This window comes from Salvelinus alpinus, chromosome 7 (assembly GCF_045679555.1).
Source record: "Salvelinus alpinus chromosome 7, SLU_Salpinus.1, whole genome shotgun sequence".
NCBI lineage: Eukaryota > Metazoa > Chordata > Actinopteri > Salmoniformes > Salmonidae > Salvelinus > Salvelinus alpinus.
The window spans coordinates 51,520,748-51,542,899 of record NC_092092.1 but is presented as its reverse complement, the minus strand read 5'-3'; the positions used below and the strand labels follow the sequence as shown (position 1 = coordinate 51,542,899).

The 22,152-nt window shown below is 42.7% G+C and overlaps 1 protein-coding gene across 1 annotated transcript in view; it reads left to right on the top strand.

The window, feature by feature from the left end:
• Nucleotides 1-12,168: 12,168 nt before the first annotated feature.
• Nucleotides 12,169-22,152, top strand: part of LOC139581145 (gamma-aminobutyric acid receptor subunit alpha-6-like) — a 43,365-nt gene continuing 33,381 nt past the window's right edge. Inside the window, exons 1-7 of the mRNA XM_071410606.1 lie at nt 12,169-12,669; nt 12,901-13,019; nt 15,295-15,362; nt 15,504-15,724; nt 18,964-19,046; nt 21,233-21,376; nt 21,763-21,915. Of these exons, the coding sequence (XP_071266707.1) occupies nt 12,584-12,669; nt 12,901-13,019; nt 15,295-15,362; nt 15,504-15,724; nt 18,964-19,046; nt 21,233-21,376; nt 21,763-21,915 (874 nt within the window). The 5' untranslated portion in view covers nt 12,169-12,583. The remainder of the gene's footprint in view (nt 12,670-12,900; nt 13,020-15,294; nt 15,363-15,503; nt 15,725-18,963; nt 19,047-21,232; nt 21,377-21,762; nt 21,916-22,152) is intronic.

Sequence of the window (22,152 nt, the reverse complement as noted above, 5' to 3'; positions counted from 1 at the left end):
AACAAAGAATTTCAAATGACTTTGATTGACAGCTTCATGAAATAGTGACACAATCTAGGCACACAAGTGATGTCAGTGCCCAGTCAGTGGGTTCTTGCTTTCCAGAAAGATTGGGCCAATTGCAACCACTGACGGCAACCAGATTATCGCCAGTTGATCTCTCGTTAAAACATCAATACGCTCTAAAAATCAATCGCACAGATGATCTCAATTGCAACCATCACTGAATTACCGTTCCATAACACAGATGTCGGGGTTATCTTTAGTTCTGATCGCAACCAATCATTTTCAAGACAATTTCGCCCTCTGGTGAGTATTATCATCGGAACATTTTATATTCTTGCTTATTGAGCAGACAAAGGGCAATTTATCTATTTGACAACCATTCCATACAACTGAAATAAAGTATCTTATAACAATTTATTAATTGATTTATTGCACACGTGTACTTCACAGAAAAGTTGTTCCCTGACGGAAATATGCAAAAACATTCCAGAATCTCTGCCCACCACCTTGCTTGTTCTGCCCACTATGCTTAATTTGCTCCCATAGAAAACAACACAGATAAACTATCTTGGGTCAGTTATAAACTATATTTGGTAACAGCATCAGATCAGTTGGTGTGCTAGTTTTTATTCCACAGGTTTTTAGCTTTGAGCGCTATGTAATCTTCTGTTAGTAATGCGTTTAGAAATCCAGAGGTAACCTGCAGGTTCCGAGTCTTCATTGCAATTCTGACAAAGGTTCTGCTTCCCTCCATCCGGCTGGCAATTATCACAAGTCATTGCTCATCAGGTCCTGCTGTTATGGTCAGCTGAATGGTCAGTCCACAGGAGGGATGTTTTACATTATGCTTGACCCAGGTTCCTGCCGCTTCGGTCCACTATCACAGGCCGAAAGATATGAATTACACCCCGATGGCTTTAAACTACTAACAATGAAGTCAACAATGCTTTATAAGGGGCACACGTATTGCATGCCACTGACCTGTCACAGCAGATGAAGGACACCACTGACAGACATTGTGCTTCTCATGCCTTGGCCCCCAGTTCAGCAGTATCAAATTAGGTCAATATTCACCATCCCAGAGTGTCGACCGCTCTCATTCTGTTTGCGTACACATCCGCTGCAGGGGCAGCAGTGATGTGGAAAACCTTCACACTTCACATGCAAAAAAACAACATCACTTCCAATCATTTCTCATTAAGTCATGTGTGCCCTGCTCAATTGCATGCGCCGAACTACTGTGTGTGTGAGCGAAGACAATAATGACAGCAGACAAAAGTTGCTTGATTTGAGTCTTTGGAGGTTATCGCCGGGAGTCGTGTGGTCATTACGAATTAGGACGAAGAAGTAAGACTGCAGCTTATGTCTGCGATGAAAGTGGGAAAATAAATATTCATTAGCACCTTTGGGCTGCTGAGACCATGGAATACTTGAGGGAGAACGTTAAACATGTCTGTCAATGGTTCTCTTCATTTAATGCTCAACATAATCACATAAACAATACTCAGGACAGGAAAGATAGAGGGAAATATGCCTGTTAGCTGGAAGAGTCGCATTGAACAACAAGTGGACGAGAGTAAATGTCACGCACACCCAGACATACTTGTAGCTAACCTTTTGGTTTGCAGTTGGCAAACCTTTTGGTTTGCAGTTATGCATAATAATGCATAATTTGGCTATTTGTGTAACCATCTTAAACCTGTCTAGAATAAATTACCCTTCATTCCAGATCCTCTACATAGGGTACACGTGATTCAAAAGAGGGTGTCTCAATTTCTGAAAGACACCCACTTCAAATATGCTACCAAAATAACACAACTTCATAAACTATAAAAGTGGGAGGCAGGTAACTTAGTGGTTACCCGAGCCGACAAGGTGAAAAATATGTTGATGTGCCCTTGAGCAAGGCACTTAACCCTAATTTGCTCCAGGGGTGATGCACTACTATGGCTGACCCTGTAAAACAACTCATTTCACTGCACCTACGTATCTGGTATATGTTGACAACAAAACCATGTTTTTTTGTTTTTTTTAAAGGGTTCCACAAAACATCCCTTTTGAATATCTTACAGTTACAGTAAGCCCTATAGCTCTATGTTGAGAGTAGCAGTTGGGTATCTGGCCATGGGTTCAGCCATCTCCTGAGAGCCTCCTATGAGAACCCAGGGCTATTTCCAGTGTGCTAGGCTATTTATAGAGTGCTGCTTGTCTCAATAGAGAGGCAAAATGAGCCGGATCTTCCAAGCAATCAGGCCAGTAATCTGACCGACTAAGGGCTTTGTTGAATCAAAACTGTAGCTTGCTTGAGTATTATGGGTGTTATGGGTGAGTATTATGGGTGTTCAGGTCCGTTTAAATCCTCAGACTTATGAGGTCATGATCACCTCAATAAAGTAGGTAAGTGTATCGCAATAGGAGGTGTGTTTCATACCTAAACACCTTTTCTAGAGGAAGTGATTGAGTTCATTAGCCTTTTGCTGTGCGTCTGTGCGTGCCTGGCGTGCATAGCCATTTTTGGTGTAAAGTCCCCAACTGTGCCGGATGTGTTTGCAGCAGCTTCAGGGTACAGATTCTAATGAGGTGGAGTCCTCCATGGTTCTTGAATGTAATGCACACAAATTCACAAACAACATTAATGTAGAGGCATTAAGGAAGAGGCATTAAGGAAGACACTAAAATAAACTTCCAGAATGAAAACTTAACCTAAAGTCACATGGGCAACTTTTTTCTTTTTTTCTTGGACCATTAGACTGTATTATGACATCCAAAGTTAAGACGTACCAAACATGCAATGAAACGCATTAAAAGTCTTCAAGCTTGTTATTGGAGGCATTTAAGCAGCTGGTGACCTCTCTTTCTCCCTTGTACTCTCTCTCATTACCTGGTCTAATGGACATTGATGAGCCTCGTTGATCCATGCTTTGTTTTCTGAACACACAAGCTAACTTACAGTGTCGTGCTACACTGGCACTTGTAGGCGACAGGTATTTATGTCTTTATCAAGGGCGGAAATGAGGAACTCACACGTCTCTGGGGTACGTGGCCGGTGGGAGATGAAAGGAGAGGCGTTAAAATAAAGTTAGTGGGAAAACGTTTGCCCTGGAGCTAATGGTGTGTGCAAGTGTAGTTCTCTCTCCTCTCTCTCCACTTTCTGTGAATGCATTACTCCTCCAGCGCATCAACTGTGCGCTTTATGAAGCACCCCCTCTCCAATCGATTGGTGTACATAACTCTAGTAAGACTGGAAACTGATGATTGTTGCAAGGCAGTCTTGTCTTCCTCTCTCTTTCTCCATCCAAACGCAGTCAAATAAAGCAAGCCAAAATTCTGTCCTCCTGTGAATATTGGATCATATAGAATGGTCTTTTTCCAGAGCTGTTTGAATTTCAGATAATGTAGAATGTAATCTATGGATACATTTATAATGCCCCACTGGTGACTCTTGAATGGTCTACTTGCTTAATTACTTGTTCCTTGTCATCATATTTCTTTTAATTGAATCGTTAACTTTTATAATGAAAGCCAATGTGAAAGACAAAAGCATAAAATGGTCTGATTAGATTTCAGCTTTCTCCTTTCCCCAGCAATTCACAAATCCCCTGGCGGCTACTGTTCATCTATAACAATTAATGATGAAGAGTATATTACTGCTTAACTACCCCAAATTGGTATTTTGGGCTTTCAAGATGCATTCCCCAGCACCTTTCTCCATTTAAGTTGACAAGAAATGCACTGCTTGAACAGTTTTTTTGTTATGATGCGCCGGAGGGTAGGGCTGCCGTCTTATCGGCTCTCTTATTGGCTATTTTTATTTATTTTTTTCGCTTTGTTCGTAACTTGTTTTGTACATAATGTCGCTGCTACCGTCTCTTATGACCGAAAAGACCCGCCGGACATCAGAACTGGGATTATTCACCTCAAATTGGACGAAGGAGTTCTTCTTCAATGAGTCGGACGCGAGGGACATACTGCAGACACCCGACCAGGCCCTGATCCCCGTGATTCGCTGGAGAAGGAAACAGAGATTTCGCGGCAAAAGATCAGGGTGCCTTGCGAGGATCAGGCGACGAATAGCTAATCTGCCCTTGCCTTCCGTTCTGCTAGCTAATGTTCCATCACTGGAAAATAAATGGGACGAACTGAAAGCACGTATATCCTACCAAAATAACATTAAAAACTGTAATATCTTATGTTTCACCAAGTTGTGGCTGAACGACAACATTAAGAACATACAGCTGGCTGGTTATACACTCTATCGGCAAGACAGAACAGCAGCCTCTGATAAGACACGGGGCGGGGGCCTATGCATTTATGTAAACAACAGCTGGTGCACAATATCTAAGGAAGTCTCAAAGTTTGGCTCGCCTGAGGTAGAGTATCTCATGATAAGCTGTAGACCAAACTATCCACCTAGAGAGTTTATCAGTATTTTTCGTAGCTGTCTACATACCACCACAGAGCGAGGATGGCACAAAAACCACACTCAATGTGCCATAAGCAAACAGGAAAACGCTCATCCAGAGGCGGCGGTCCTAAAGGCCGGTGACTTTAATGCAGGGAAACTTAAACCAGTTTTACAGAATTTCTATCAGCATGTTAAATGTGCAACCAGAGGGAAAAAAATTCTAGACCACCTTTACTCCACACACGGAGATGCGTACAAAACTCTCCCTCGCCCTCCATTTGGCAAATCTGATCATAACTCCACCCTCCTGATTCCTGCTTACAAGCAAAAATTAAAGCAGGAAGCACCAGTGACTCGGTCTATAAAAAAGTGGTCAGATGAAAGAGATGCTAAACTACAGGCTTGTTTTGCTAGCACAGACTGGAGTATGTTCTGGGATTCTTCCGATGGCATTGAGGAGTACACCACATCCGTCACTGGCTATATCAATAAGTGCATCGAGGACATCGACCCCACAGTGACTGTACATACATACTCCAACCAGAAGAAATGGATTACAGGCAACATTCGCACTGAGCTAAAGGGTAGAGCTGCCGCTTTCAAGGAGTGTGACTCTAACCCGGAAGCTTATAAGAAATCCTGCTGTGCCCTCCGAGGAACCATCAAACAGGCAAAGTGTCAATACAGGACTAAGATTGGATCATAGTACACCGGCCCCGACGCGCGTCGGATGTGGCAGGGCTTGCAAACTATTACAGACTACAAAGGGAAGCACAGCCGAGAGCTGCCCAGTGACACGAGCCTACCAGGCGAGCTAAACTACTTCTATGCTCACTTCGAGGCAAGTAACACTGAAACATGCATGAGAGCATCAGCTTTTCCGGATGACTCTGTGATCACGCTCTCTGCAGCCGATGTGAGTATGACTTTCAAACAGGTCAACAATCACAAGGCCGCTGGGCCAGACGGATTACCAGGACGTGTACTCCGAGCATGCGCTGACCAACTGGCAAGTGTCTTCACTGACATTTTTAACCTCTCCTGTCTGAGTCTGTAAGTTAGCTGATGACACAACAGTGGTAGGCCTGATCACCCACAACGACGAGACAGCCTATAGGGAGGAGGTCAGAGACCTGACCGTGTGGTGCAAGGACAACAACCTCTCCCTCAACGTGATCAAGACAAAGGAGATGATTGTGGACTACAGGAAAAGGAGTACCGAGCACGCCCCCACCGATGGAGAGGGAAAAAGGAAACCTATTCCCCCTCAGGAGACTGAGAAGATTTGGCATGGGTCCTCAGATCCTCAAAAGATTTTACAGCTGCACCATCGAGAGCATCCTGACGGGTTGCATCACTGCCTGGTATGGGAACTGCTCGGCCTCCGATCACAAGGCACTACAGAGGATAGTGCGTACGGCCCAGTACATCACCGGGCCCATCCAGGACATCTATACCAGGCGGTGTCAGAGGAAGGCTCTAAAAATTGTCAAAGACTCCAGCCACCCTAGTCATAGACTGTTCCCTCTGCTACCGCACGGCAAGCGGTACCGGAACGCCAAGTCTAGGTCCAAGAGGCTTCTAAACAGCTTCTACCCCCAAGCCATAAGACTCCTGAACAGCTAATCAAATGGCTACCCAGACTATTTGCATCCCCCCCTACGTTGCTGCTACTCTCTGTTATCATCTATGCGTGTAGCCACTTTAATTACCCTACCTGCATGTACATCATTACCTCAACTACCTCGACCCCGGTTCCCCCGCACATTGACAAATTGACTCTGCACCAGTACCCCCTGTATATAGCCCCGCTATTGTTATTTACTGCTGCTCTTTAATTCTTTGTTTTTCTTATCCCTTACTTTTGTTATTATTATATATTTTTTTAATGTATTTTCTTAAAACTGCATTTTTGGTTAGGCGCTTGTAAGTAAGCATTTCACTGTAAGGAAAATGTGTTTTGATTTGTTTGGCCTGAGTTTGACAGACTACCTCACGGCTTCTGCAATGCACCTTGCACCTTCATGAGAAGCATGACAACCTTCAGTGATTAAAACTACACCATCCCAACGACCTTCAGATGAGATTGCTCTAGATAGACTGGAGAGATTTCAGCTACCTGTAGACCAATGGCTTCAAACTTGTTGCAAAGAATTGTCTCCTTCTGAGACGTGAGCACGTTTTCCTACGATACATGTCAATACTTATGTGTGAGAGTAACTCTAAACACACACATCCCTAGTGCACATTTTAAAGTCATTTCCTGATAAATTCATATTTACCTACATGTCTCTATCTGGTTCGTACAATCGTCACCTTTATTCCCAAATCTCTTTATTCCCAAATGATTTATTTGGAATAAGAAACCACCCCAGATTTATAAAAGCCTCTTACAGAGACAAAATAATTTGGGTCGCATGGGTTTGTCAAATTTCTCATTTTATGACTTGACATTGGCAGTATACTTGTACTGTGTGGGTGTCTATGGAAGTGTTTCCATCAAGGCTTTCTCTTTGAGGGCATTGCTCTGCGTTCCTGTTTCAGTTTGGGCTCAATGTAGGAAATATTTTTGATAGGGAGCAACTCTGTTTAAACTGATCTGTGACCCGCTAGCACCCCGCCTGGTCAGGGGGGGATGAGGCAACCTCACAGAGTAACACACAGGGACACTTTATTGACATACAACAGACATGGAATTTGAATGGGAACGGTTGTGGTTCTGTAATGGACAGAAAGCAAGGGTAATGAATACACGGTACCTACAATAGCCCCAGAGCAACAATAACATTAAGAAGAAGGGGGCTGTGAGATGGTACTTACAGTCACCGTCAGGGAATTCCTACAAATGTTGGTCTTTAACATCCATCATCTCTTTCTTCCCTCTTTTTAAGACAGGGCGCTTGGTGCCAAGGATGGACAGGATCTTTCCTTTATCAGTTGTCTTTGAGAGGCGTGACCTTCCCAGGGCACAATTTGTTATTTTGATATCTCTATCGGTGCTTTGTTTCTAAGTCACTTTGCGTTGGATCTTACGAGTAAAGTAAAAGTCTGGCAGCCAAAAAACAACAACTACACAACACATTGTGTAGTTTTATCAGACTGCTTTGTGGCGCTGAAAGCTGCTCTTTTGCCTCTTTGTACTCGTCTCCTTGCCTCCTCATGAGGGTATCATGGAAACATGGTCACAGTGTGCATCCTGCATCACTTCCTCATCCGTTTCCACGGCAGCACCCGCCCCCCCCACCAGTAGCAGCAGATGTATGCACAACACTTGTGCTGGGGCTTCTTGCTGAGCCACAGCAAATGGGATGGAAACCAAGTGACATCATCATAAACTTGAGTTAGATAGAACATTGACGCACCACACCAAACTCTGCGTGTTACAATAACTGTGCCATCGTTTTAGTTCCTGAAGCACCACGACATGCTGCAGCATGTGGAGCCTTGTTTTGCTTGTCATCAGATCTAATGTGCACATTAAGGTTAGCCACATGAGACTGTAATTTCCTGCCATTGTAAATCTATTCGAAAGAGTTTAAATTAATTAAAATGCACTAGTCCACAACAGGATTTCCTAAACTCGGTCCTGAGGTCCTTGGGTGCACACTTTGGTTTTTGCCATAGCACTTCACAGCTGATTGGGGGGAGGAGGGGCAGGACCGGGTTTGAGAAACGCTGGTCTACAAGATGCCCCACAATTCAGAGAAATTCCTAAATGTAATAACATTACATGATGTGGCTCTAGTGAGTTTTCAAAGCTCATGCTAGGTTTGGTGATTTATCTTTGACACTTTGTTTGAAATGTCGGGCCATTATCAAATGAATAGAAAGCTTCATAAATATATAAATAGAATGGTTTTAACTGTTGGAGATCTCTTTTAATGATGATGGTGGTGGTGATGAATTGGATGATCACGACGATCACCCGGTCAATAACATAGTCATTCTTCCAGCGGAGTGTTTTAGAGCGGAAACATACTATCTTTCCACTTTCTCTCTTTGCCTATACGTGTTGTGCCTCTGTTCAGCGAACATGTCAGTCTTTGGCTGGGGTGTGATCACTAGACAGCTTGATTCACAGTTCTAACTCATTAGCTTCGTGTGCCAACGCCGCCATGTAGCCTCATCAATCGCACCCCCCAGTGCAAAGTGGCTGCTTTCTTTCTCTACCTGCCCATTACGTTCAATGTGCTCAATGCAATTACCTAAACAAATGACACACAATGACATAGAAAATACACAGCTACAATGGCATTTGTGTTGCTTCATTTTCTGCTTAAAACACCAAAAACTTGAAGATTGACTGTAAATCTATAATCGGGGGAAAATGACTGGGGTTTGCACTTTGCACACAAAAATATATATATTTTCTCTCTGGCATTTAGGTTTTAAGCAAGCATATTTTTAGCATGGATGTACACACAAACACAGGCTTATAGCCACACACACCTACACGCACGCCTGCACACATGCTCAAAAACAACCACACATGTATTCGCACGCACATCACACACACACACATGCACATGCATACACAGGATGGAAGGAACACACACACTTTGGTGAGAAACTAGGTTATCATAGCAGTCATTATTGCTGCAGGGTATATAGCTTACAGGGCAAGGGAACATGTTTCAAGGAGTCCTGGGACGTGGACTACCAAAAACACACACACACACGGTATTCATAGACTAAAATATGTTGATTTCTGTCATCACCATCCTAACCTCACAAGTTATTGTCTCAAGGCTAAAACAACATCCCTTGTTTTTTGGCTAGAAAATGCACAGTACAATGCATTTTGTTCTCTCTAAGACAGGTCAGGACATACTTTGAAAGGTCAAGATAGCATAAAAACCTTGCATGCATTTTAACCAAAACACTCCTGTCACAATATGACATTTTACGACATTCCATTGCACACATTTATGAATATTAATACATATTTGTCCAATTCTGTTCATGCCCAGAGTCCTCAAGTGAAACATACACGTTTTAACATTTGTATGTTTTAGCAGGAGGTACTACGGTTAAGTGCCGTTGCTCAAGGGCACATTGACAAATGTTTCACCAAGTCAGCTCTGGAATTAGAACCAGTGACCTTTCGGTTACTGGCCCAACCACTAGGCTACCTTCCGAATGGAATAACAACAATATAAAGTGTTGTAGTTGGAACAAAGCCCCACAAAGAGCATGCGCATTACTCATCCCCCACAATGAAAGAAGCGATGCTTCAGTGTATTGTGGGTGGACCATGGTGGGTGGACCATATTTAGTGGCAGGGTTGTGTGTAGAAGTTAGGGAACTGCTCTGTTACCACATGATTCTATGTCTCCATCCAAATGGGATCCTATTCCCTATATAGTGCACTACTTTTCCTTGTAGTGTGCACTCCTTTTGATCGGAGTCCTATGGGCACTGGCCAAAAGTAATACACTATAGGGAATAGGGCAGGGTTCCCCAACTGGCGGCCCCTCAAGTTTTCTGAGCAAAACAAAATAATATATATATATTTTTATTACATTTTCATTGTTGGACATAAAAGACTGTAAAAACACCAGGGAATGTGTTCCAAGTGATTTCACTTTCAGAAATCTGTTCCCAAGTATTCCCACACATAATAGAGAGACACGTGATCGTATACAAATGTAAGTAAGGTTTGAAATGACTGTGTCTTAGTCAAACATGATATCCGTTTGGGCTTCACACAGTCAATATGTAATCAATAAATGATTTGTAATTCTGTTTCGGCCCCCAGACCATCCACTCGAGAACAAAACGGTCCAGCAGTTGAATCTAGTTGATGATCCCTGGAATAAGGAATCATATCAGGTTCACTCTGATTGTTCACTCTATGCACATTTCTAGCTCCAAAACAACCTCCTGAGTTGCCAACACGTTGTTCAGCCTTTCAACCATCGAGTCCTAATTAGCGTCTCCTCCGTTAAAGGCAGTACTGTGTAAGAGTCTAGACAGTTATGTCCTGTCTGGTTGCAGAGCAGCTGCACTTTAAAAGCCAAGTGGCATAACCAGGATTCGTGGAAACCAGACATCTTGTCTGTCCCTTAACATTTCACCCACACCAAACCTTCAGGGGCATAGACTCAGAGGGGCACACACAGACCCGGCATGTCAAGGAATGAGATGAGACAGATTGATAGAATAAGTGGGTGGTCGGGGCAGTGAGTTCGCAAATCAGACAGGTTGATGGGATTGGCTGTTGTTTCCGTTTAAAACCTTGTGTTATGCGTGGTTCTTGTCGGGGAACTGAGCGGAAAATGCCTCTTCGGCAGCTTGCCTAACCTTTTGCAAAAACAATTGTCGGGAGGGGTACTATCCCCTATGCAAGTTCAAAAATCTTGTCTGTCTGTATTTTTCTGTGATTGCATTTTGTTAGTGTCTACGGGGTAAGAATTCTTAACGGCAAATTCAAAAGAGGAAGTTAGCAGCTGCGGACAACAAGCTGGGGTTGTGAAGCTGTAATCCGAAAGGCGATCAGTGGACCAAGAGAGGTATTGGTACAACGTGCATCTGGGAGCTTATAGGGCCACCCAGTAAGGGACGTAATTCTTGGTGTGTCCCTTATACTAGGTTTCTCTCTGAACCATTTTGCCAAACCACTGAAAGCCACCATTGTGGCAGGTTGCCCTGTGGGCTCTCTTTCTCGTTCCCAGTGCCGGAGCGGCAGTATCGGTGACTTCGCCAGGCAGAGTCCCAGACCGGGCGTGTTCCAGACCAGGAGCTGTGCGGCCTTCGGCAGATCGCCAGACAGACATTTATTAAAGATTTTTGTGGGTATCAGGTTTCTCAGGCCCCAGAAACCGAGAACCTATCCCCACCCTCTCGACTACATGTTGTCCTGTCTCTTTCAGAGGGGTGGGGAGAATAGAGCAAGCACTAATGAGATTTGCAGTGCCTTTCACCATATTGTTTGCAGTGCCTTCCATTATAATAAAGGTATTGTTTGCAATGCCCTAACAGAATAATTCAGTGTGTAGTGTCTTGTAGTATGTCACTTTTGCGGGTCATACTACTTATCCTGGGAGTAACCTACCTGAGGGGAGGCTCTGCTGTGCTGACAGTCTGGGGAATAGTACACTCTGCTGTGGGAGGTAGGAAAGGGGGGTCCAGTATGTTAACCTATGAATTGGGAATAAAACTTGCCTTCGAGCATACTTACGTGTCCTGGTCGTCTGTGTTGGGGTTGTGTGCTGGAGAACTTTAAATAATGTGTTGTGTGGAGTTAGGGGTTCACTATAAACTGTGACAGGCACAAACACTTTTTTCCAAAGCCCTCCTTATCTGTAAAGATATGACACACGCACTCTGAAGTTCCTCTCTCAGGTGCAGAGAAATCTGTGAAGCGGCATGTGGCTTTTGGCCAGTTCCTCTACACTACTGTGTGTGTATTCCTGATTGCGTATTGCGACAAGACTGACCCATTTGAATTTAGGCTGTAGATTAATAAATTGTTCACTCTTATACAGACTCAGGACTCCTTACTTCTCATCAATTGCTTTAGGTGAGGTGAAGTGACGGACAAACACAAATTTAGTTTACAATCTAAAACGGAGTATTTGGCATTTTCTCCCCAAACAATAGTTTGCCTAATATGGCTGAGCATATGGCCCACTCTAAACGAAAAAGTGTAACAGCACTATTGTGATCATGGCTTTGACAACATCATATGTGTTTCATTGAGCTCTGGGGGGGTTGGTGGGGGAGTAACTAACTACAAGCAGCCAGATCTTGAATCGAAAGCTGGTTGTTGCGCCCTTATTCTCTCGCTGTTGGTCTCACCACTGGATTTATTGCGCGGTAGACGGACAACCCAATTTTTCCATAAAACCTTGCGTTTCAACGCAGCACAGTTCACGTCTATTCTCATCTCTCAAGTCAAACCGTGGTGTGAAACAGAGGATACCTACTGGACTTGGGGTGGATGCCAACAACTGAGAGAAGAATGTTTTTGGTTTAGTCATCGGGCGACAGCAGGAAAGGTGCACGCGTTCAGATGCTCAGCTGGCACGGGCTTTTTTTACCCTGGCGATAGCGGGAGATGCTGCTGGAGTTGCTTTGGCGCCATTGTCTCTCTGGCTTTAATCTTTCCATGTTGGGACAATACATTTGGCGAATGGAGATGTGAAGAGGCTTAAAGTATGGCATGCAAAGATGGTTTCTGCCAAGAAGGAGATGGTAACTGCGATGTACCCCAGTTACATTTCGACTCTCTTCTACTTTTTCTGCTTGATTGCTTGGTGAGTTCCGAGGATACATGATCTGGGGGGAATATTTTTTCCTGTCAGATTGGCGCTGCGCTGGTGTCACTGCCCATGGTTCTGAAGACTCTAGGTGCTGAAATCTGAAAGTGCTGTAATTGTGATAAGATCGACTCCTAATGTTAATTTTGTCATCCATAGCTTGGGTATCGGAGAGGCTACTGTATTTCACGATGACAAATCATTTTGGTTATTTGTGTCGTTTTTCAGTGTAAAGAGAATCTCTGGAACGATAAAAAAGGATGACAGAATATATCCCGAGAATTTCACACGCATTTTAGACAGACTCCTGGACGGGTATGACAACAGACTGCGACCTGGATTTGGGGGTAGGTACATACCTGAAACGGTGACAGTTTTCGGCTGTCCAATTAGTTTGTGTGCTACAGTGGCTCAAAGAGATGAGCAACTATGATTTCCACTATTGTACCAATGCCTCAGAGCCTGGTTCCTCTCTAGGGTTATTCCTAGGTTCCTGCCTTTCTAGTGAGTTTGTCCAAGCCACCAAGCTTCTGCATTGCTTGCTGTTTGGGGTTTTAGGCTGAGTTTCTGTATTGCACTTTGTGACATCTGCTGATGTAAAAAAAAAAGGGCTTTAAATCAATTTTATTGATTGAGTTGTTTAAATAGGCTATGAGGTTGACAGATCAAAATCACACTGTATTTTTCAACCAGAGGGCATGAGCTTTTCCGTAGCCTACTGTTTCAAATGAAACATGTTCTTCCACTGAGCCACGACCACTGCCTCCCACAGATGTGAAACGACATTCCTTGTTTCAAAAGCTAGTCGTTCATGACCCGAATTAACACTTTCTTATAATCAATGCTTTGACTCTTGTGTGCGACTGAAAACGGTAGGCTACCTTCAAATGTTTAAGCGAGTTTAGATATGTAGTCTAATCGCTGTGGGGAAAGCCGCTTATTGCACTATTTAAATAGAAAGAGTGCAGTGTGGTTTTCTTGTGTCAAATTCTCCACGAGCACCAAGTACCAGACACACACATGTTTAAAGACTGTATGTTTGAATGTGAATTAATAACGAAAAAGTAACCTATTTTTCGTTCATTATAGACTTGACGGTGTGTTTGAAAATAGCCTACCTTAGGATACGTCCTTCAACTCCAAAAGATTCTACCTTAGTGCGCGTAAACTTCAAAACTCACAAAGTGTGCATAGGTTAGATACTGATCAGCTTACTCCCAGAAATGTATGATTTAAACCTATTTATCTCAGGTTCACTCCATTATATAAAAGTTTAGAACCTGGTGCGGGTTATTCGGTAAGCATAAGTTGCAGGCTATTGCATATACTGTAGGGTTTTGGCACACATCTCCACAGCACCATCAACCCCAACCTTTGGCCAATGTTAGGCTGTTACTGAGGTTTTATGTTTGACATATTATTCCATGACAGGCCTACATGTGAATAATACAAGTTCTACTTAAATTCAATTGAGGATTGGTTCATAAAGGGTAGCCTAATAAACCAGAACTAGAGTGCCTATAGAAAGTACACAGACCCCTTGGATTTCTTCACATTTTATTGTTACAAAGTGGGACTAAAATGGATTTGTCATTTTTTTGTCATCGATCTTCACAAAATACTCTGTAATATCAAAGTGCAAGAACAATTCTAACATTTTTGAAAGATTAATATAAAATAAAACACGAACATACTTTGATTAGATAAGTATTCACCCCCCTGAGTCAGTACAAGTTAGAAACACCTTTGGCAGTGATTACAACTGTGAGACTTCTTGGGTAAGTCTCATAAGAGCTTTGCACACCTGAATTGTGCAATACTGGCCCATTATTCTTTTCAAAATGCATCACATTCTGTCAAGGTGTTGGGGATCATGGCTAGACAGCAAATTTGAAGTCTTGCCATAGATTTTCAAGCAGATTCAAGTAAAAACTGGCCACTCAGGATCATTCACTGTCTTCTTGGTAAGGAACTCCAATGTATTTGGCTTTGTGTTGTAGGTTATTGTCCTGCTGACAGGTGAATTCGTTTCACAGTGTCTGGTGTAAAGCACACTGAATCAGGTCTTCTAGAATTTTGCCTGTGCTTAGCTTCATCCCATTTATTTATTTGCTGATGTTAAACGTACCTATAGCATGATGCAGCCAAAACCATGCTTGAAAATGAGGCAGTGATATGTATGGGCAAAATCCAACACAACACAAGACTTTGCATTTAGGCCAAAAAGTATATTCCTTTGCTGTTATTTTTATTATTATTTTTGCATTACTTTAGTGCCTTGTTGCAAAAATGCATTTTTCATTTCTTTTTAAAACTTTGACGTTATGGAGTATTTTGTGTAAATAAAATGACATCTATTTTAATCCCACTTTGTAATGCAACGAAATGTGAAAAAAGTTCCAAGGCACTGTACGGTCACTTCAAATCAATCAGTTAATCACATTCATTTTATAAAGCCCTTTTTACATCAGCTGTTGTCACAAAGTGCATTTCAGATACCCAGCCTAAAACCCCAATGAGCAAGCAATGGAGATGCAGAAGCACAGTTTCTTGGGGCTATGATGTGATATGCTTAGGATATTCTAGATATCGTGAAACTGATTTGAATTTCTCTCTCAATAGGTCCGGTGACAGAGGTGAAAACAGACATTTATGTCACAAGTTTCGGGCCTGTCTCTGATGTTGAAATGGTATGTATCGAATCAACAACTTGAAACAGATGAATAGCCTAAAAAAAACAGTTTGAATTCGTGTAGACAATACACTTAACGTTTCAGAGAAGAAGAAAAATACAACCTTAACTGTTTAGATGTTGGTTTCTGCTTCCTCAGGAGTACACCATGGACGTGTTCTTCAGACAGACATGGGTCGACAGGAGGCTGAGGTATGAGGGTCCTATTGAGATCCTCCGACTCAACAACATGATGGTCGCCAATGTGTGGACTCCTGACACCTTCTTCAGGAATGGCAAGAAGTCTGTGGCACACAACATGACTGCCCCCAACAGGTTGTTCCGCATCATGAAGAACGGCACGATTCTTTACACCATGAGGTACTACATATACCAACATGCTTTACACCATGATGCATGCATTACCCAGCATGCCAGTTTTTCACCACGCTAACATCCTGTCCAAACAATCAGCGTTGGGTGTGTGAGCGTTGCAAAATAAATGTACACATACATCCAAACTGCTCGCGGGCGTCTGCGAAGCCAGGTGCAAGTCCTGCCTCTCCCAACTACTCATTGGTTTTTAGACACCTACTGAGAGTTTAAGCCACACTCCAGTACAGTTGATGGCGGAAATGGCGGTTGGCATACGCCAACCGCTGTATAAAATCCACAGGAGAAGAAGGAGAAGCAGAAGCAGAAGAAGGGGGAGAAGAAGGAGAATGAACAAGGATAAATGAATCAAAGAAAAACGAACTAAAAACTAAGTTTCCCCTTTTATCTGTGGATCAATTGTAAGAGTAGAGAACATACGATTTTGTGTGACTCAAAATTCTAAAAAGATCCAGCAAAAAAAAAGGAACATATGTGACCCACCGCCTCGATTCAGTCTTATGTAGAAAAATGTGAAAAATTGTTTTTCACATTGGATAAAAGTAGAGATGCAGAGCTACAAAATGCTATATCATACAGAGGAATAATCAAGTTTATTTTATAAAGCCCTTCGTACATCAGCTAATATCTCGAAGTGCTGTACAGAAACCCAGCCTAAAACCCCAAACAGCAAGCAATGCAGGTGTAGAAGCACGGTGGCTAGGAAAAACTCCCTAGAAAGGCCAAAACCTAGGAAGAAACCTAGAGAGGAACCAGGCTATGAGGGGTGGCCAGTCCTCTTCTGGCTGTGCCGGGTGGAGATTATAACAGAACATGGCCAAGATGTTCAAAATGTTCATAAATGACAAGCATGGTCAAATAATAATCAGGAATAAATGTCAGTTGGCTTTTCATAGCCGATAATTAAGAGTTGAAAACAGCAGGTCTGGGACAGGTAGGGGTTCCATAACCGCAGGCAGAACAGTTGAAACTGGGACAGCAGCAAGGCCAGGTGGACTGGGGACAGCAAGGAGTCATCATGCCGGTAGTCCTGACGTATGGTCCTAGGGCTCAGTTCCTCCGAGAGAGAGAAAGAAAGAGAGAAGGAGAGAATTAGAGAGAGCCAAGATGTTCAAAATGTTCATAAATGACAAGCATGGTCAAATAATAATCAGGAATAAATGTCAGTTGGCTTTTCATAGCCGATCATTAAGAGTTGAAAACAGCAGGTCTGGGACAGGTAGGGGTTCCATAACCGCAGGCAGAACAGTTGAAACTGGGACAGCAGCAAGGCCAGGTGGACTGGGGACAGCAAGGAGTCATCATGCCCAGTAGTCCTGACGTATGGTCCTAGGGCTCAGGTCCTCCGAGAGAGAGAAAGAAAGAGAGAAGGAGAGAATTAGAGAGAGCATACTTAAATTCACACAGGACACTGGATAAGACAGTAGAAGTACTCCAGATATAACCAACTGGCCCTAGCCCCCCGACACAAACTACTGCAGCATAAATACTGGAGGCTGAGACAGGAGGGGTCAGGAGACACTGTGGCCCCATCCGATGATACCTCCGGACAGGGCCAAACAGGAAGGATATAACCCCACCCACTTTGCCAAAGCACAGCCCCCGCACCACTAGAGGGATATCTTCAACCACCAACTTACAATCCTGAGACGAGGCCGAGTATAGCCCCCAAAGATCTCCACCACAGCACAAACCAAGGGGGGGCGCCAACCCAGACAGGAAGATCACGTCAGTAACTCAACCCACTCAAGTGACGCACCCCTCCTAGGGACGGCATGAAAGAGCACCAGTAAGCCAGTGACTCAGCCCCTGTAATAGGGTTAGAGGTAGAGAATCCCAGTGGAGGGGAACCGGCCAGGCAGAGACAGCAAAGGCGGTTCGTTGCTCCAGAGCCTTTCCGGGAACGTAATTCTGCTTTGAAAGTTGATTGTAACCCCACTTTTGAGAAAATGGCCCTCGAATGTTTTGGTACACCCACTGAAGAGCTGCTCTTTGTCTACAACTATTCAACGTTGTTCACAACCTCTTAAGCCTTAGCACCACCCATCTCTTTACAATAAAGAAAAACTCCAGGTAAACATACACTTTATCTAGTCTTTGGCCTATATCCTAATCTGACTTTGAAAGTATCTAGATAAACCTATTGTACATATTTTATCATTATTAGATGATACTTACCCAGACATTGATAAGTCATGTGAAAGAAATGCTATAACCACCCCACAGCCTCATCTAGCTAAGTGGCTGGGTCACTATTGTCTAGATAAGTACACATGTTCATGAAATAAACCCCCCAGACACACCTGGCTAACTTAATGGGTGATGTAATCATTCTCTTATGAAGTGGAGTCTTTCGTTTAGACATGTAGCTAGCTATGACAATCCGTTTGTACTGTACCTATGGGTTCAGGTTATAGTTAATTGTTTAGCTAGCTAGCTAGCTAAACAATTAATCATAATCCAAACCCATAGCTACAGTACAAACGGATTGTCATTATCTAGCCACTATGCATGAAATGCTGTAGTATGGATCTGCAGGTTGCAAAAGTTAACCAACTAGGTTCAATGTTAGCTACCTAGCTAAAATTAGGCTATAACTAGCAATGCAAATTGATTTCTGAGATGCGAATAATATTATTACACAGATTATAATGGTAGCGTTAGCTAGCGAGCCAGCATGTCCAGCTCATCCATTAACTCAGCCAATCATGGCTAGCGGGAAGGCTCTTGGCTTTTTCCATGGATAAACCAACTAGGCTTGTAATTTAACCATTTTATTCATATTTGCAGATGGCATACAAGTTTATTATTAAGTCACATGAAAGTTCACATGTTCCAGAAGGCATTTCTGCCCAAAAAGCATTTTGATAAAAAAATTGATATAAAAAAAAAACGTTCAAATGCCTCTCCTATGAAATAGTGACGTTCGACATACGTCTACGTTCTTGAAATGGGTCACATGCATTCCAGGTAAAAAAGAACAACCCAGTGTTTATCTCCAAAGACAAATTAGCTAGCAACAACAAGCTGGTGGGGATAGACAAAATCAACATGCGCATGATGGAGCTAGTTTGGTCAGCATGTGCTACTCAGCCGACCTACGGTATCCATCCTAAAGGTAGTTCTCCACTTCATGGATATGACACGTTTGTCTTCTGTTTGGAGGGGTCCCTACTCTCTCCAACTCCCATTCGTTTCAATATGTCTAGATGTATGTGTCCCCATAGGTTGACTATCAGTGCAGAGTGTCCCATGAAGCTTGTGGACTTCCCCATGGATGGACATGCATGCCCTCTCAAGTTTGGAAGCTGTAAGTATGATATGATATACTTGAAGTCTATTCTAATAGAAGTGACTTGAGAAGTGACCTTAAAAAGCGGTTCTTCATTCTTCTCATGAGACAAATAAATTGTTTGACATGCATACTTCGGAACACTGTACGTATTGAAATACACCCCAACGCAAATCCGACTATACCGTTTCTTAGCAGATATTAAACCTGACACTGTTTATGTGTTTACATTCTCTAACAGTTCTTTGTCCTGATTGATTTAGTTTGCAATGTTTAAAAAATGCATATTTTCATACACAGATCACACCAATTTACCAGCCGGCTTCTTTTCCCCTGCTTTTTGGTATATCTGAAAGGGGTAGGGATTTTTAAAAAACATGACAAATTTAAACCAACCTATACACCTTTCACACAATATGTTTTTCTGCCAACTTTAGCATCCTGACAACTTTTTGCAGATTTTTCTTTATATGTTGCTTAACACCTCCATAATGTTAAATGCAAACAGCCCCCATGGTTTAATAACACCCCCAAACCACCAATTCACCAGTTACCCAGTGATATGTTTAAAAGGGGTATACCAGCAAAAGAAGTGATAAATAAGGGTCTGTTTTAAAGGTGGTCCTATAAACACTGCCTTGTATTTGTTACAGATAATATACCACATCTTCTGTCTGAAATGTGTAGATGTACTCAATATATCCCAGTATGTCAAAAAAAAAATGTACTAGTTTGTTTTGAGAAAAATACTACCATTACCGTTACTATATGCAGTGTCAAGCTTGTGGTATTCTTCCTGTTTTGTCATATTTTGGAATTTCATACATATTCCTCAAGTTAGAAGTAATTAGCTTTTTTCTGACATTGACGCTAATAATACATGACATTCATTTTGTACCAAAAACAGAACAAAGAAACCCAAATTCAGCACTATTGTTCATAATGAGCGTAACGGTCAGCAAAACAGTGACTTATCTCCAATGGAAGAAGTTTTCAAATGAGGGTTCTGTCTTATCAGAAAACAGTAGAGATTTAAAGATAGCATCTACTGAGGGAAAAGCAAAAGAAAGGAGGAGGATCGGAGGATGGTTTCCCCATGCACTTCCCAACCCTCCCCCAATCTATTATCAGCAATTGTGACATTGTGGAGGCAGAGGACAAAATAGATTCCTCAGTTATCATTCAGTTACATTATTCTTGGTTTCACATAGTACCTCCCCCCACCTTCCCCAAATCCCATCCTCCCATCCTGGCCCAGAGTCAGGGAAGCAGACGCTGCATCCGATGGGGCCTGTAGCTCGGGAAAGGTCAGAATTCCTCTTCCCGCCCCAGGTTAGCTCAGACCTATTCTGGATCTCTCCAGAGCTGGTGTGAGTCGGCGCCCCGGCAGCAGTCCACTCCACAACGCCCCAGCCGGCCCATTTTCCCTGCGCAGTTGGTGTCATGCCGACTTTGAGTCCCCTGTGGGAAACGACAAATGGGAACAACAGACCCCGACATGAACCCAAGCATTTGTTGTTGTTTTTTCTGTCAGCCCTCTTGTATGAACCCTCGTGTCACATTTCAAAGTTTTTGCACCATTTTTTGCAACGTTGGATATGCAAAAACTTTTACATGTAAGAGAGAGCTTGTGAGACCTGGCAGTTTGTTTAAAAGCCGACTCATTGAGCACACAGAAGTCTACACTTTGAGCACACAGTAGACACCCACGCCCTTTATTACCATGCTACTGTACTACTCATTTTCAATCAAATTATGAGGAAAAGGCCTCTAAAAATCCAGAGTGCACTATTTCAGGTCATCTTCAATGTCTGTATGTATTAAGCCAGTGAGGGATGTACAGATAAAGTGGGGAAACCATGCGTAACTGGACTGCACACCATCACATCACACATCATTGTGTCTTACAAATGCATTGTGATCCACTGACTAGATGAGGGCGATAGAAACATTTCTCATGTTCACAAAGCTTAGAGTTATGAAGAGGATATCACTTGCATACAGTAGTCATACTCTCATAGACTACCATTTTAACATTTCCACTTAATGACGCTCTCTCTCTCACAATAAAGGCCCTATTATCTCTCTCTCTCTCTGCTCAATACCTCCATTGTACATGTTTTTTCATTTCAGCTACAATTTTGAATTTGCCTTAACCCCCCACTTGAGAGTTGAATACATCTATTTTCCTTCTCTCCCCTCAGATGCATACCCTAAAACAGAGGTGATCTATACCTGGACCAAAGGACCACAGTATTCAGTGGAGGTTCCCCCAGAATCCTCCAGCCTAGTGCAGTATGATCTCATTGGCCACACTGTCAGCAGTGAGGAGGTCAAGTCAATCACAGGTATGGTAGGCCATTGGTAAGATACAGTAGATATCCCCAACTCTGATGATAGTGATGCCATTCTTTGTTAATAAACATTGTAATTTCTTCTTCACTTCTTAATTCAGTTTGGAATGTTTTCTGTACAGTAGCTTTGTCCAAAATAACTAGTCTAGTTATATATTTTAATTTTATCATGATTCACTTTTACGCTACTGTCTCCAAAGGCACTCTATGGCGTCAGTAAAAATGAATGATTTTGTTTGACGCTGTATCCCTCAGAGAACAGTGAAGACACAATACAAACTAGCAGGAGTCCATCATTTTCTGTGCTTGTGCTCATTGTCTCATGTCAGTCTGTTATTTTATGGAACGAATCAACCGTCACATCTATGGCTATCCTCCAGGTGAATACGTGGTGATGACAGTGCACTTCCACTTGAAGCGGAAAATGGGCTACTTCATGATTCAGACGTATATCCCCTGCATCATGACAGTAATCCTCTCCCAAGTGTCCTTCTGGATAAATAAAGAATCGGTCCCGGCTCGAACAGTCTTCGGTACGTATTGCACACAAATCCCGCCATTCTGTAAAATACTTATTTTGAGAGGCAGAGAAGATGCACATGTGAAGTGTGTGAAGAGTGAAGTGCCTCATCTGTGTGTCTTTGTCTCCATCTTCATTTTGTGACTACGTGCTGCTGAGCAATGGACTTTGCTGTCTTTAGCCTCTTATATAACAATTAAGGGCTACGATTTATTAAATGTGTGTTATACTTCCATTGTTGTTATCCATC